The 16,360-nt window shown below is 43.3% G+C and overlaps 4 protein-coding genes across 4 annotated transcripts; 2 read left to right on the top strand and 2 right to left on the bottom strand.

Moving 5' to 3' along the window:
• Positions 1 to 680: 680 nt before the first annotated feature.
• LOC135109708 (uncharacterized) lies at positions 681 to 1,665 on the bottom strand. The gene is made up of 2 exons (XM_064021276.1): positions 1,579 to 1,665; positions 681 to 1,254 (listed from the first exon to the last, which is right to left on the bottom strand). Exons 1-2 carry the CDS (start codon positions 1,588 to 1,590, stop codon positions 754 to 756), a joined length of 513 nt encoding a protein of 170 aa, XP_063877346.1. The 5' UTR covers positions 1,591 to 1,665; the 3' UTR covers positions 681 to 753.
• Positions 1,666 to 1,667: 2 nt separating this feature from the next.
• On the top strand, positions 1,668 to 2,983 carry LOC135109707 (acanthoscurrin-1-like). The gene is made up of 2 exons (XM_064021275.1): positions 1,668 to 1,818; positions 2,040 to 2,983. Exons 1-2 carry the CDS (start codon positions 1,807 to 1,809, stop codon positions 2,760 to 2,762), a joined length of 735 nt encoding a protein of 244 aa, XP_063877345.1. The 5' UTR covers positions 1,668 to 1,806; the 3' UTR covers positions 2,763 to 2,983.
• An 8,657-nt stretch (positions 2,984 to 11,640) lies between these two features.
• LOC135109697 (keratin, type II cytoskeletal 2 epidermal-like) lies at positions 11,641 to 12,599 on the bottom strand. Its single transcript, XM_064021263.1, has 2 exons — positions 12,479 to 12,599; positions 11,641 to 12,271 (listed from the first exon to the last, which is right to left on the bottom strand). The coding sequence occupies exons 1-2, from the start codon at positions 12,488 to 12,490 to the stop codon at positions 11,795 to 11,797; spliced, it is 489 nt and encodes a 162-aa protein (XP_063877333.1). The 5' UTR covers positions 12,491 to 12,599; the 3' UTR covers positions 11,641 to 11,794.
• Positions 12,600 to 12,684: 85 nt separating this feature from the next.
• On the top strand, positions 12,685 to 15,425 carry LOC135109698 (uncharacterized). Its single transcript, XM_064021264.1, has 2 exons — positions 12,685 to 12,718; positions 14,891 to 15,425. Exons 1-2 carry the CDS (start codon positions 12,707 to 12,709, stop codon positions 15,356 to 15,358), a joined length of 480 nt encoding a protein of 159 aa, XP_063877334.1. The 5' UTR covers positions 12,685 to 12,706; the 3' UTR covers positions 15,359 to 15,425.
• Positions 15,426 to 16,360: the final 935 nt, after the last annotated feature.

Genomic DNA, 16,360 nt, shown 5'->3' with positions numbered 1-16,360 from the left:
CCAAAAGGCGACTGGTACTACTGTATGGGACTGTTCGCGCGTTACGGCTTATTGGCCTAACGGCCGAGATATCCGTAAACAGGATGCTGAGGTGCTTGGCGCGGCGGTGAGGAGGGAAGGGGTCTTGATTACTCACATAATTATCTATCACACTGCTTTTCATTCCTCATTGTCTCAGTTATACTGTAGACGAGAGAGAGAGAGAGAGAGAGAGAGAGAGAGAGAGAGAGAGAGAGAGAGAGAGAGAGAGTATAAAAAAAGGAGCGCGTGTACCACTATTTTTAGATAATCTCGATTTAATTCAAATTTCATAACTTATTTTACGAATAATAATAATAGAAAAAAATCAATCACGCCATATAATATACTCATATACGTAGATACACATATAAAAGATCTATTATTTTGTGAAAAATATATTTGTGCGCAGCTTTGAAACTTGTAGCCTAACACTCACACAGCGACATCTATTGCAGGAAAGGATAATCAGTCGCATCATTTTGACCATTAACAAGGGAAACTGTATAGACAGTCAGCATCTGGACCACACGGGATGAGTGGTCAGTGTGTATGTGTAACACGTCTTTGCTACACATCCCCGCAGCGGATATTACACTCCGCTTCTCACAAACAACACGTGCACCGGAAATATCATGAAAAAATGTTAAGACAAAGTTCAGTTGTTCTGTGCACAGTTTATTTCGTCACTAATACCTACACATCTCAGCCTCAGCTGTCGCGGGACAGTTCCCTTCACTTGCCGTAACCAAAGCCGCCGAACCCTCCTCCATACCCACCGAAGCCTCCATGGAAGCCACCAAATCCGCCGCGGAAACCTGGCTCAGGATCAGCGCTCCTCTTGCCGCGGTAGCCGCCGAAGCCGCCGCCAAAGCCGCCACCAAAGCCACCGCAGCAGCCGCCATGGCCGAAGCCTCCGCGGAAGCCTGGCTCAGGGTCAGCCTCGGCGTTCCTCTTGCCGCGGTATCCTCCGTAGCCTCCAAAGCCGCCGCCAAAACCACCGCCAAAGCCGCCATGTCCAAAACCGCCGTGGCCAAAGCCGCCGCGGAAGCCTGGCTCAGGATCAGCCTCGGCGCTCCTCTTGCCGCGGTGTCCTCCGTAGCCGCCGAAGCCGCCAACAAAGCCTCCGCTGAAGCCGCCGTGGCCAAAGCCGCCGCGGAAGCCTGGCTCGGCCTCCGGCTGGGGCATGGCACTAGCCACGGAAATAAGGACGGCCACGAGGGCGGCGACGAGAACCTGTAACCACCAGATTAGGTCACGGTACATGAACGTGAATGTGTGTGTGTGTCTTAGTGTGTGTGTGTGTGTGTGTGTGTGTGTGTGGTGCGGATGGTGACAGTCACAAGTGTTACAGAAGCATACTGTACTATATATAGCGGTGATATTAATGCCAGTAGACAGAAGTATTGCTTGTGTTGGCTGTGGTTGTGATGGTAATTGTGGTGGTAATACTGACAGAGTGAACAATACAAAGTTTGCGAGCAGTGGTCGCAGTTGTTAGTGTGTTTACAGTGATTGCAATGATGCATAGCAGTGTAGCTGGCAAACCGCAGGACTCACGCGGAGGGTCATGGCGGATCTGTGCGTGCCGGGAACTGCTGCCCCTCACCACCAACGGCGGCTCTTATACTCAGTCGCGGAGTGTTGGGTACGCAAGTCATTGTTTGACTTGTGACCGCCAAAACGAGTCATCGAGGGCCTCGTAGCCGCGGCCTTGGGGCCAGGCGGCTGAGGGGTATATAGGGCGGCAGCCGCTGACGGCGTCATGTTCCCCTTCAACAGCTCGCCATGAAGACCTGGGTGAGTCCTGCAGCGCCTTCCACAGGCACACAGCTCCTGCACACACTCCACTCCTCCTCATCCACTCATCCTTACCACGCACACAACATACCCTCAACACTGCCAATGCCTCCCACACCACAGACACAATTTACCACACCTCGCAACACCACGGGCACACAACACATACCAGACTCATCTTTCCTCGCCGAGACTCCCTTAACTTAATCTGGTGGTTGCAGGTTCTCGTCGCCGCCCTCGTGGCTTTCCTTGTTTCCGTGGCTAGTGCCATGCCCCAGCCGGAGGCCGAGCCCGGCTTCCGCGGCGGCTTTGGCCACGGTGGCTTCGGCGGTGGCTTCGGTGGCGGCTTCGGCGGCTACGGAGGGTACCGCGGGAAGAGGAGCGCCGCGGCTGACCCTGAACCCGGCTTCCGCGGCGGCTTTGGCCACGGCGGCTTCGGCGGTGGCTTCGGTGGCGGCTTCGGCGGCTACGGAGGGTACCGCGGCAAGAGGAGCGCCGAGGCTGACCCTGAGCCAGGCTTCCGCGGCGGCTTTGGCCATGGCGGTTTTGGCCACGGCGGCTTCGGCAGTGGCTTCGGCGGCTACGGAGGGTACCGCGGCAAGAGGAGCGCCGAGGCTGACCCTGAGCCAGGCTTCCGCGGCGGCTTTGGCCATGGCGGTTTTGGCCACGGCGGCTTCGGCAGTGGCTTCGGCGGCTACGGAGGGTACCGCGGCAAGAGGAGCGCCGAGGCTGACCCTGAGCCCGGCTTCCGCGGCGGCTTTGGCCATGGCGGTTTTGGTCATGGCGGCTTCGGCGGCGGTTTCGGCGGCTTCGGCAGCTACGGAGGATACCGCGGCAAGAGGAGCGCCGAGGCTGAACCAGGTTTCCGCGGCGGCTTTGGCGGCTTCCATGGTAGTTTTGGAGGCGGCTATGGCGGCTTCGGAGGCTTTGGCTATGGCAAATGAAAGGAACAGCAAAACGTATTCAAGTTTTCAGTAATGGCTTAAACCTTCCTTCATAATCTAAATTCTGTTTCTGTGTGTGTGTGTGTGTGTGTGTGTGTGTGTGTGTGTGTGTGTGTGTTCATAATTTCTCTCCATATAAAAATTCTTAATTTTTTTTATTATTATCTGAAAAGAAAAAGAACACTTAAAGATTGGATCCAGAAATAAAGCCATTTATCTTATTGCGTCTTTTAAAATCCCCTATGTATATTTTTTTTTTATTCTTTTTTTTATGGAATCTAGATGCACAACCTCAAATACTGATGTAATGTTACTCATGTGAATGGACAAACATGCTGTACCATATCCACCGAAGGATAATTGTGTAAGTATAGTCATCGTTAAGAGTCGAGCAGCTTGTCGTACTCATTTCCTCTGTCCCGCGTTCTTCCTCGCAAGTAAATCGTCTGATCTGCAAATAATCTGTCAGTTGTCAGGCTTTGTAAGGACACTGTCAGGACGTCAGAGGACTTGAGACTGAGGCTGTCAAGACATCAGGGGACTTCATGCAGAGGCTAACAAGACATTAGGGAACTTGAAACTGAGGCAAGACGCAGAAACTGGAACTGAGTGCAGAAAGGTTCCATGAGATGTGACCAGCACTGTACCAATACGTGAATGTCTTTCTAAGGGGAGCTTAGCAATGCGACTGTAATTCCTTGGCACTTCCTTTCATCACAGTTACGAAAGAGAGAGAGAGAGAGAGAGAGAGAGAGAGAGAGAGAGAGAGAGAGAGAGAGAGAGTAGGAATAGACAAGAAGGCAAAATTTATAAAGGATCAAAATAAATGAGGCACAGTTTCTTCTTACGATTATACGGAAGATATTTATGCTACTAACTTTATAAATAAAAAAAAAGAAAGAAAAGACGCCCCCAAAAAAAGAAAGAAAATTAGAAAAAAAAAATATCTATAAGGCACCAGGAAGAACAAATGGGGAACGCTTGCTTCATGCGACAGGAATAAAAGCATTGTCACGTGAGGTTAGCAAGACAGGGGAAGAGGAGGGAAGGATTCACAAAAATTCTGGTACTAAATAACAGAGTGGGCGTAAGGGATCAGGCGGTAATAAGGGACTGGCACAAAGCATCAGGGAAGTAGGGACTGCACAAGGGATCAGGGAGGACAGGAATTAAACCACACGACACAAGAACGAGAAAGTGAGTGAAAATTCTACTACGTGTATGTAACGCAGAAGAAGAAGACAAACAGCAAGTACAGGAAATTGTATATGCGAGATTATTAAAGTCCACAGCATTTTCATTCGTATTATTTAACTTTATTTATCCTAACCATATTCCCCCCAAAAAAATTCTCACCCTTAATTCATCACTTTTATTAAACTTTTTTTTTTTCTCCGTCTTTCACTTTTGCCATTTTTCATTGTAATTAATTAGATTTGTAAATTGTGTTGTAATTAATGTATAAAATGAATTGACTGATAGGGAAAACAAAGGAAAGGGAAGGAAAGGAGAAAAAGTGTGAATTATTAAAGGGACTTCATTGTATTGTCAAAATTTTACACATTCATTCATTCATTCATTTTTATTTGTGGTTTATCATCTATGCCTATTTTATTAGGAGAGAGAGAGAGAGAGAGAGAGAGAGAGAGAGAGAGAGAGAGAGAGAGAGAGAGAGAGAGAGAGAGAGAGAGAGAGATTTAGTGGACAGTTTTCATTTTATTTCTTGGTTCTTTTATTTCTTAGCTGTATTTTATTTTCTATGCTCTGGTTGTGTCCCAGTGAATGTGTGTGTGTGTGTGTGTGTGTGTGTGTGTGTGTTATAACTATGATCTTTCACGTATCTATTTCTATCATGCGTCGATTACATTAGGAAGCACATTTTGAATATATGTAATGGACAAGTTTAATATATTTAATTTAACACACACACACACACACACACACACACACACACACACACACACACACACACACACACACACACACACACACACACACACACACACCAGTTTTCCTTAGCCTCAATAATCAGGCTAATTTCCTTCTCGTCATCATATCTATTTTTTTTTCTTTCCGTGGGTATGTTTGCCCGACCTTTCCCGAGACACTTGTCATGGTGCCTCATATCGCTAAATCATTTTCCGATACTTGATCCCGGCGCCGCAGGAGTGATGTAAGCAGGAGGTAAAATACTGAAGGAAAGAAAAGGAGGAACTATTTCAGCAAGACTTGTTGACGAGGATGTGTTTGTGATACTGTTTGTCACTCCGGGAGAGAAATAGAATAGCACAGACGAAGGTGGAAGAGGAGTTGGAGGGGGGCGAGGGAGAGGAGTGATTGTGTGACTGACTTGTTGATTTCATTGTGCCACAAGAGAGAGAATACGAAGCATACAAAGTAATTAATGTGAGGAACGTAAGTTTAGTTAGGCGTTACTGTATCAAGGTCTTAATCATTATTTTTTATGTAAGAGAGGTACTGGCCTAGAGCAACAAAAATAACAAAAAAAAAAAAAAGGCTCAATGAAAGACGAGAGGAAGAATAAGAATAAAGAGAAATTAAACTAAGGAACATGGGTTTAATTAGCTATACACTATCAGGGCTTCATGCTGAATTATTAGTATTTTTAATGTAAGAGAGGCATTGGCCATAGGCAATAAAAAAAAAAAAATATAAAGAAAAGTCCTCCTGAAAGTGACAGTCCCTATTTGGTACAGTAAAGGAAAAGGATCATCCGAAATTTGAGAAGTGTCTCGAAATCTCCCTCTTAGAACTGTTCAACCGAAGGAAGGAATAAACTCCGAATATGGACGCGTAGGAGAGAAAAAAGTAAATGAGGAGAAGGAAGAGAATAGGAAGAAATTGTAGACCTGGGGATGAATCAGCAGCCTTGTGTGTGTGTGTGTGTGTGTGTTAGGGGTACTGGATCACCTCGAGGGTCTGGAGAGGCTGGAGGGGAGCTTGAGGGCGCTGAAATTACCTGGCCAGTAATTGGAAGACAGGCGCGTGGTTGTGATTTGGACTTCCTGGTTTGTTTGTGTTGTTTTGTAGTTGTTTGTAATTCGTGTGTGTGTTTTCTCCGGTGTCTGTTGACTTTTTTTTGCTTATATGTTATTATTTTATCTTTTTCAGCTGTTTAATGTACTGAATGTACTTATGCATTTTCCAGTTTATTTGTTCATTGGTTATTTTTTGTAATTATTTACTTATTAGGTATTCATTAGTTGATTTTGTATTTATTTACTCATTTACTGTTTATTTATTTATTTGTTTGTTTGTTTGTTTGTCTATTTGTGTGTCTACGTATGCATGTATGTATTTAATTTCTTTCATCGTATTTGTATTATTTGCTATCTAATTGTTCTTATTTTTATTTATTTTTTTTTACCGATTTATATTTTCTTTAGATACTTTCATTGTATTATCTTATACAAAAATCATCCTTAGCTGTTATCTTAAAGTTGTATTAATTAACTATTTTTTTTGTCACGGTATCATTGTAGACTTTTTGTGCACGTTTCATTCATCAGTTATATCTTATTTGCACGAGGCCCCCTAGTTTGTATTCCTGGATTGCGGTTAGATCTTTAATGTTTTAAGGAACCGATTCCTGGAGAGAGAGAGAGAGAGAGAGAGAGAGAGAGAGACTCGAGCGTGGTAAGATTGCCTTCATTTATTGTCTTGCGCTCTTATAAATCCTCGGGGTCAGTAATCAAGATAGTACAAGAAATAATTGTCTCAAGCTTGATATAATTAAATAAAAAAAAAAAAAGATAGGAAGGAATTGGTTCTTAAATAGAATGACAGATGAGTGGAACAGACTCATTAATTAAATTGTTAGTGCAGTCATTAGGGAGTTGTAAAAGAGTAGATAAGTTGATGGATGAGGATGATTGGTGGAAATAAGTAGGTACGTTTCATGTTAGGATTTCCACGTGTAGTCTTGACGCCTTCTTGCAGCTTCCCTTACGTTGTTATGACTGGAATACCTGAAGTGCGAAGCGTGAGAAATTTCATGTAACAATCGCAGGTAAATGTTTACTGAATAACCAAGGTGAAACTGTTAAGATTTCATGCAACATTGACTAGACACGCTTTCTCTCTCCTGCTGGTGAAATGATTGTGTTTTTTATGGGTGTGGTGATTATTGTAGTATGGCAAGAGTGTGTTAAGTGCCACATACTACTGGCTGTAATTCTGGTGATCGTTGTTATTGTTACTGTTGTTGTTGTTGTTGTTGTTGTTGTTGTTGTTGTTGTTGTTGTTGTTGTTGTTGTCTTCCTTCTTTATTTTTTTCCCTTTTCTGACGTAATAGCACCTTAGCGCCCTTTCCTTTCATTTTCTTTCTTTTTTTCTTCTTTCGTTTCCTCCTCCTCCTCCTCCTCCTCCTCCTCCTCCTCCTCCTCCTCCTCCTCCTCCTCCTCCTCCCTGGCTCGCGGAAGGAAAAGTAGCTGGATCAGGTCGTTGCCAAAAGTCAACAAGGCACTTCGATCACAAACATTTGATGATGACTTAGGAAATTTTACCCTCTTGAAAGAAAAACTAAAAAAAAAAAAGAAAGAAAAGAAAAAATCGGACGTCCTTAGCCTGGTTTAGTGTGTGTCATGTTATACTTTCCTTCATGTTTTTTTTTTCTTCGTGGTATGCTGCTCTGTGTTTCTTTAGCATCCAAGTGTTGGCTCAAGAGTTACAAGAGTCACTCCTCCATGCTGCTGAGCGGCCGACGCCCCGTTTTCCTTAACATTGGCCGTAGTTCTGCTGTTCGGTTACAAAATTTGTCCTGCTTCGATGATGTATTCCATACACTAGGAAAAATTACCTGTGATATGATAATTATCTTTGAATAATGAGAATAATAATGAATAAATTTACTGAAGCACGCTAAATGCTTTGAAGTACAGTAGAATGTTAGTGGGGTACTGTTGTGAGGCGCCTTCTAGAAAGTAGAGAGAGACAAAATATTGCACACACCTTGGCAGTCTGCCATTAGGTGACTAAGACTAACTCCTGTAAACATGGGGCTTGCCTTTCACACGGTGACGATGCCGATGACGGCGGCGGTGCCGGTGACGGTGGCGGTGGCGGACACCGGGAACTTGAGGGAAAGGGTGATGAACGAGGTCCAGTTTTTACTACTCTTTCAAGCCTGAGCACACACCACGCGTCCTTAGAACTACAAGGACTCGGCTGAGGCTGCGTGGCCAACATGATGCCTTCTCCAGTCCCAGAGAACACACACACACACACACACACACACACACACACACACACACACACACACACACACACACACACACACACACACACACACACACACACACACACACACACACACACACACACACACGGCCCATTCGTTACTGAGAAACTGGTGAACTTGCACATTCACACGCTTCATTTGTAGCTGAATATGATGAATAAATCAACAAAAGTTACTTTATAATCAAACACATCACTGTTGTACTCTGCATATTATCACTTTACCGTATTTCTATGTATTTAATTTAAGCTTAAACTAAATAATTTACTACATGTCAGGTTGTATAGTGGTCGCATGTGCCTCTCAAGTTTCCGGCAGTGTCCAGGAAGTCACATCGCCACCCTGCCACTGTTGGGTCAAGGCGCTCGTGGACAAGAGCGAGTCAAGTATTGAAGGTCACTTTTGTTCCTGGGCGGGGACTCACAAGGGCAGTGACAGGAAGACTATGTGGACAGGTCATGAGCGTGCAGGACCCCTTTGTTAGGACCTTCACTACTGTTTATAATATTAATGATTATTGTTATATATGATTATTATTGTTATCGTTATTATCGTTATTATTATTGTTATTATTATTATTATTATTATTATTATTATTATTATTATTATTATTATATTAATAATAGTAACAGTAATAGCAAAAACGATAATAGTTTTAATAATAGTAGTAATAATAATAATAATAATGATAATAATAATAATAATAATAATATTTTTATTATTATTATTATTATTATTATTATTATTATTATTATTATTATCATCATCATCATCATCATCATCATCATCATCATCATCATCATCATCATCATCATCATCATCATCATCATCATCATCATCATCATTGTCATTATCACTATTACCAAGCTCTACAAAATAGCCGGACAATAGTGGTCACTGTACGTACTTGTATTTCACTGAGACTGGAAAAAAAATATGCCTCTGTTTTTATGCAAATGTATATTTTATTTTTTACGTAAAGTATGTCCTCGTATATTGTGCTGCTGCTTGCCGCTGGTAAGCGACACATTTCTCCTCTGGGGTGGCGCAGCCTACCCAGCGTGTGTCGTGCACCTGCTTAATTAAATTAGCGCTGGTTAATCAAGAAAATATATTACCCCACCCCATCCCTCCCAAAATTGTATGTTGTGGTTCCTTACACCTGTCACACCGCAGTTCTTCGTTTTTGCGGCACTGTTAATGTCAAGAAGTCCAAGTATCGATTTCTGTTTTATTTATGAACAAAGAGTTCAGAGGACTTTGTGACATTATTATTTGAGACAAGTGTACATCTCCATCAATGTACAAGGAAAGGCTCCCGTATCCAGAACTGCCCCACTTGACTTTCTATTGGACTTTCAAACTTCGCCAGGAATTATCGATCTTGAAGCGGCGGAGTAGCGGCTCAACCAGGCGGTGCTGTTCAGTGTTGAACACACGTCGTCCACTCAAGGCTTCAGTGTCCTCGCGCTGTGGTGAAAAACGAATGCAAATACTAGAGTGGTCTTTTCACCTTCGTATGTAAATACTTCACTTAAAGAAAAAATAAATTCGAAATCTTTCATAAAACTGAGTCACCTTCGAAAATCACTAAGAATGACCTCGAAATCTTGTTTAGGTGTCCAGGATGTCTGGTCTTAGCCAAGGCAAGACTGGAGGAGGAGAAGGAATAAAATTGGGTGGACAAGGTACTACGTGTGTTATGGAACCAAACACATATGTGCAGTGCCACCAGGGCGTGCGCCAAGTGTTAAATGGAGAGTATGTTTATATAATATATATATATATATATATATATATATATATATATATATATATATATATATATATATATATATATATATATATATATATATATACACACACACACCAGCTTATGGCTATTATCTTTATACCAAGATTTAGGAACACCATATTTATTAATTCTACCACCGAAAATAATAACTTGTGTGTGAATTTTGCCGTTCTTTGAACGGAGGCAATAGAGTAAGGAGGAGGCAGTAGACACCTGCCGAAACGCTAATTACTCCTAGTGACGTCTTGAGCACTGGATCAGCTGTGACCTCACTGAACAATTCCCTTTGTGTCTCACAACACAAGGGGGCAGTCACAGCCTGCCCTCTAAAGACAACTCTTCCCTTACACAAAGCTACATGCACCTTATTACACACCCTTCACTCAAAATTCAAAATTATCATGGCGAATCTTACATCAGCCTCGGAGTCCCCATCCAAGGAGGGCACCACAGAAGTTCCCAGGTCGGACTGCTCTTCTAGTATCGACCCTGTGTCTTGACACGCCCCTCAACTTTTTCTTCATTAGCTTCTACAACATTCGCGGTCTAAGATCTAATTTTCAATCTGTAAAACACCACCTCTCCTCTATTAAACCTCATCTTCTTACTGAAACACAGGTGTTTGAGGCAACTGACAGTAGCCCCTTTTCTGTTCCCTCCTACTTTCTTTAATCTCATTTTCAATCTAAAGATGGATGTTGCGACTACGTTCACAACAACTTAACCTGCTCTCGTCCTCACGCTCTTGAATCTTTTGAATTTTCCACCATCTGGCTACGACTGCACTCTCAAGCTAAATTTATCTGTGCTGTATACGTCTCACCTAACTCCTCTGACTATAAGAAATTCTTTGATTACTAAACTTTCAAAGTGGAGCACATTCTGACTCTCTTCCCGTTTTCGGATATCTCTGTTCTTGGAGAATTCAGTGTTCACCACCAGCTTTGGCTTTCCTCTCCCTTCACTGACCATCATGGTGAACTAGCCTTGAAATTTGCTATCCTCGACGACGTAGAGCAATTGCTGCAACACCCTACTCGTATTCCTGACCATCTTTGAGATACGCCCAACATTCTTGACATTTTCCTAACCTCTTATCCTTGTGTGTGTGTGTGTGTGTGTGTGACACACACACACACACACACACACACACACACTTGAATTTCTCAAAAGCTCTCAGCAAAGGTAATTGAACTTAGAAGTTGAAGAACACTTGTTGACATCCCCACCAGGACGGAGAGCGAGCCGCTACCTTGCGGACAGGCAAAGGCCTGGCCTCCCTCTTCTCAATATTTGAATAATTCTTTGTTAATGTAGTACAGTACACAAGAGACCTTGACAATACACTGGCTCCACAGACTACTACTACTACTACTACTACTACTACTACTACTACTACTACTACTACTACTACTACTACTACTACTACTACTTCTACTGCTTCTACTACTGCTTCTACTACTGCTACTACTACTACTACTACTACTACTACTACTACTACTACTACTACTGCTATTACTACTACCACTACTCCTCATACTCCTACTACTACTACTACTACTACTACTACTACTACTACTACTACTACTACTACTACTACTACTACTATTACTAATACTACTACTACTATTACTAATACTACTGCACACACACACACACACACACACACGGGCTTGATGGTGCATTGGTTAGCGCGTCCGATTCACAACCGGCAGGCAGTAGTAGCATTAGGCTTGTATGTACGCCTCGCCACTCAGCCCACTCCATAGTCCCCGCCTCGTGGTGTCCACAGTTGGTGAGTGCTGTAATTAAAATGTCTCAGGGCATCTCGAGAATTTTATTTGTTGACAGAAGGTGATACATGCGTTGAAGGAACGCTTTTTCCTTTCTTGGTGTTGTTTTATTTAGCTTTCATTGAGTGTAGAATTTATTGATGCCTTAGAAGTGATAGCTAGGATAAGGCACATGATGTTCCCTTCACTTGCCGTAACCAAAGCCGCCAAATCCTCCTCCGAAACCACCGAAGCCTCCATGGAAGCCACTAAAGCCGCCGCGGAAGCCAGGCTCAGGGTCAGCGTTCCTCTTGCCGCGGTATCCTCCATAGCCGCCGAAGCCGCCGAAGCCACCGCCGAAGCCGCCATGGCCAAAGCCCGTGCGGAAGCCTGGCTCAGGATCAGCTTCTGCGCTCCTCTTGCCGCGGTACCCTCCGTAGCCGCCGAAACCGCCGAAGCCACCGCCGAAGCTGCTATGGCCAAAGCCGCCGCGGAAGCCTGGCTCAGGGTCAGCCTCGGCGCTCCTCTTGCCGCGGTACCCTCCGTAGCCGCCGAAGCCGCCACCGAAGCCACCGCCGAAGCCGCCGTGGCCAAAGCCGCCGCGGAAGCCGGGCTCGGCCTCCGGCTGGGGCATGGCACTAGCCACGGAAACAAGGAAAGCCACGAGGGCGGCGACGAGAACCTGCAACCACCAGATTAAGTTAAGGGAGTCTCGGCGAGGAAAGAAGAGTCTGGTATGCGTTGTGTGCCCGTGGTGTTGCGAGGTGTGGTAAATTGTGTCTGTGGTGTGGGAGGCATTGGCAGTGTTGAGGGTATGTTGTGTGCGTGGTAAGGATGAGTGGAGTGTGTGCAGGAGCTGTGTGCCTGTGGAAGGCGCTGCAGGACTCACCCAGGTCTTCATGGCGAGCTGTTGAAGGGGAACATGACACCGTCAGTGGCTGCCGCCCTATATACCCCTCAGCCGCCTGGCCCCAAGGCCGCGGCTACGAGGCCCTCGATGACTCGTTTTGGCGGTCACAAGTCAAACAATGACTTGCGTACCCAACACTCCACGACTGAGTATAAGAGCCGCCGTTGGTGGTGAGGGGCAGCAGTTCCCGGCACGCACAGATCCGCCATGACCCTCCGCGTGAGTCCTGCGGTTTGCCAGCTACACTGCTATGCATCATTGCAGTCACTGTAAACACACCAACAACTGCGACCACTGCTCGCAAACTTTGTATTGTTCACTCTGTCAGTATTACCACCACAATTACCATCACAACCACAGCCAACACAAGCAATACTTCTGTCTACTGGCATTAATATCACCGCTATATATAGTACAGTATGCTTCTGTAACACTTGTGACTGTCACCATCCACACCATACACATACACACACACACACACACACACACACACACACACACACACACACACACACACACACACACACACACACACACACACACACACACAGCAGGAGTCAGCATTCAACTGAAACGGCTATTTTACAATTCGTAAGCAATGTTTATAAATGCTTGGAGGAGAATCATTTTGTTATTGGCGTCTTTATTGACTTATCTAAAGCATTTGATACCATTGATCACAATATATTGCTTTACATATTAAATTACATAGGAATCAGAGGAGTCACACACAGGCTATTTCAGAACTACTTGAATAATAGAAGACAAAGTGTGTACTCTAATAAAAAATATTCGACAATTAAACAAATAAGTAAAGGTGTACCACAAGGATCTATTTTAGGGCCTATACTTTTTCTAATATACATAAATTATATAATTAATGCTAGCTCTAAAATTGAATTTACTATTTATGCTGATGACACTACCTTATTAATGAAAGATGTGAATATTGATACATTGCATGAAACTGTAGCTAGTGAGTTAAGTAACATCGATCTTTGGATTAAATCAAATAACTTGAAACTTAATGTTAACAAAACAAATTACATATTCTTTCAAAATAGGTCTATAAAGCATGTTTTTCCTACTGTATTGTTAAATGGTGAAAAATTAGCCCAAGTCCATGTTACCAAGTTTCTAGGTGTTAAAGTTGATGAAAATTTAAACTGGAAAATGCATATTAATGACGTTTGCTTAAAGCTTTAAAAAATAACTGGTATTTTATATAGAATTCGTCATAATTTAACTGAGGAAGCAAAGATGAGTATATACTATACTCTTTTTTATCCACATATTACACATTGTGTTTCGTTATGGGCGAGTACTTGGCCTTCATTCTTAAATAAATCATCTATTTCACAAAATAAGTTCCTCCGATGTATTTTCCATAAAAAGACATTTGCTTCAACTGATGAAATATACCAATCTAGAAAAATTTTTAAAGTGTCTTCAATACATAAATACTTCACTTTGTTATTGATTTTTAAAACAATTGGTCCTAATTCAGTGTTCAAATTTAGAGAGCATTCCTGTAATACTAGGAATAATAATGTAAATTTATCCTTACATGTATTCATGACTAAACTATTTAAAAATAGTGTTATAAATTTTGGTCCAGAATTTTTCAATAGTCTCCCTCAGGATATAAAAATCCTGCTTAGAGGAAGTAATTTAATTAAATTTAAAAAGGAAATAAAAACTTATCTGTTACATGTACAAACCTAGATACACCATAATTATTTCATGAATTTGGTATGATAATGTTTTCATTGTAATTGTCATGATGGTTGAGCTCCTGTTGTATTCTGACTTACATTGTGTGTTTTGTCAAGTTTACCCATTTACTTTGATTTTGATATTATACTCATTACTATTATACTACATTACATTGCAATAGCAAGGTCTTCTTATGCTTGTTCACCTTGCCACAATTTGTTATTTAATCTATCCTAAAATCTGTCTGTCTTAGGAGTTACGACTCCACAGACTGTGCCAAGCAATGTGTTTGTTATGTCTTCACATATCTGTAAACGTAAATAATGGCAATAAACTTACTTTACTTTACTTTACTTTATTTTACTTTACACACACACACACACACACACACACACACACACACACACACACACACACACACACACACACACACACACACACACACACACACACACACACACACCCACACACCCACACAAACACACACACACACACACACACACACACACACACACACACACACACACACACACACACACACACACACACACACACACACACACACACACACACACACACACACACACACACACACACACACACACACACACACACACACACACACACACACACACATTCACGTTCATGTACAGTGACCTAATCTGGTGGTTACAGGTTCTCGTCGCCGCCCTCGTGTCCGTTCTTGTTTCCGTGGCTAGTGCCATGCCCCAGCCGGAGGCCGAGCCAAGCTTCCGCTACGGCTTTGGCCACGGCGGCTTCGGCGGCGGCTTTGTTGGCGGCTTTGGCGGCTACGGAGGATACCGCGGCAAGAGGAGCGCCGAGGCTGATCCTGAGCCAGGCTTCCGCGGCGGATTTGGCCACGGCGGTTTCGGTGGCGGCTTCGGCGGCTTTGGCGGCTACGGAGGATATCGCGGTAAGAGAAGCGCAGGAGCTGATCCTGAGCCAGGCTTCCGCGGCGGCTTTGGCCATGGCGGTTTTGGCGGCGGCTTCGCAGCCTTTGGCGGCTACAGAGGATATCGTGGCAAGAGGAGAGCTGCTCCTGAGCCTGGATTCCACGGCGGCTTTGGTGGCTTCCTTGGAGGCTTCGGTGGTTTCGGAAGAGGGTTTGGTTACGGAAAGTAAAGGGAACTGCTACGCGTCGGTCGATGCCGACCTGTAGATATTAGGAAAAGAATAAACTATGCACATACATCTTGTCTCCGTAAAACTCGTGACGGAAATGCTATAGAGAGAGAGAGAGAGAGAGAGAGAGAGAGAGAGAGAGAGAGAGAGAGAGAGAGAGAGAGAGAGAGAGAGAGAGAGAGAGAGAGAATAACATCAGTGTCAGTGTTTGTGTGAGGAAAGAATGCACCTATCACAAAGTGTCACTCCTCCAGTACTGAGCGGTACATCACCTTCCCTCCCTCTCTTTTAGATGGATATTTTCATCTCCTTACTGCAGCTTCCAGTACTTACTTGTCAAAGGTTCTTGGAAAGAAATAGCAATTGAGTTGAATTTTACATCATTCCTAAAGAGAAATTCATGTAGATTGATCATGATGGAACCAGTTACCAGTTACCAGTTATCTTTTTATGTACCAGTTATCTTTTTATGTTTTAATCGTGTGAGTATGAATATTTTAGATTAATAAGACCTGTTAGTTTTAGACCTTGTATGAATGATTCAATCTTTTATGAAAACACACAAGACAAATTTCATGTATATATGTTACGTGACCAATAAATAAATATTATTATTATTATTATTATTATTATTATTATTATTATTATTATTATTATTATTATTAAGACACTGGTGATCAAAAGGAATCACATCTACCACAAGGTTCGATCATTAAAACTTCAGAAATTCATCACTAAATCCAGGAAACGTCAAGCCACGGCGTCTCCTCATTCTGTTTAGTGTCATGTGTACCACAGTGGAACCGCAGAGGATCACTTTACGCTGCACACTGACCTGTAGTGAAGCCTTAACATCCTGTTCCAGCACACTCCCCCACCACCTCCTCTCCATCCCCCATCGCCTTCTGCTACCAGTGTGCCTGTGGTGACTAATTCCCTGCGGAAACTAGATTTTGGAAACACAGTTTATCCGCAGCGAGTTTTTTCTAAGTATCTCTTTTC

Source organism: Scylla paramamosain, chromosome 19 (genome assembly GCF_035594125.1).
Source record: "Scylla paramamosain isolate STU-SP2022 chromosome 19, ASM3559412v1, whole genome shotgun sequence".
NCBI classification, from domain to species: Eukaryota; Metazoa; Arthropoda; class Malacostraca; order Decapoda; family Portunidae; genus Scylla; species Scylla paramamosain.
The sequence above is the reverse complement of the archived record's forward strand: the minus strand, read 5'-3'. Positions and strand labels throughout refer to the sequence as shown.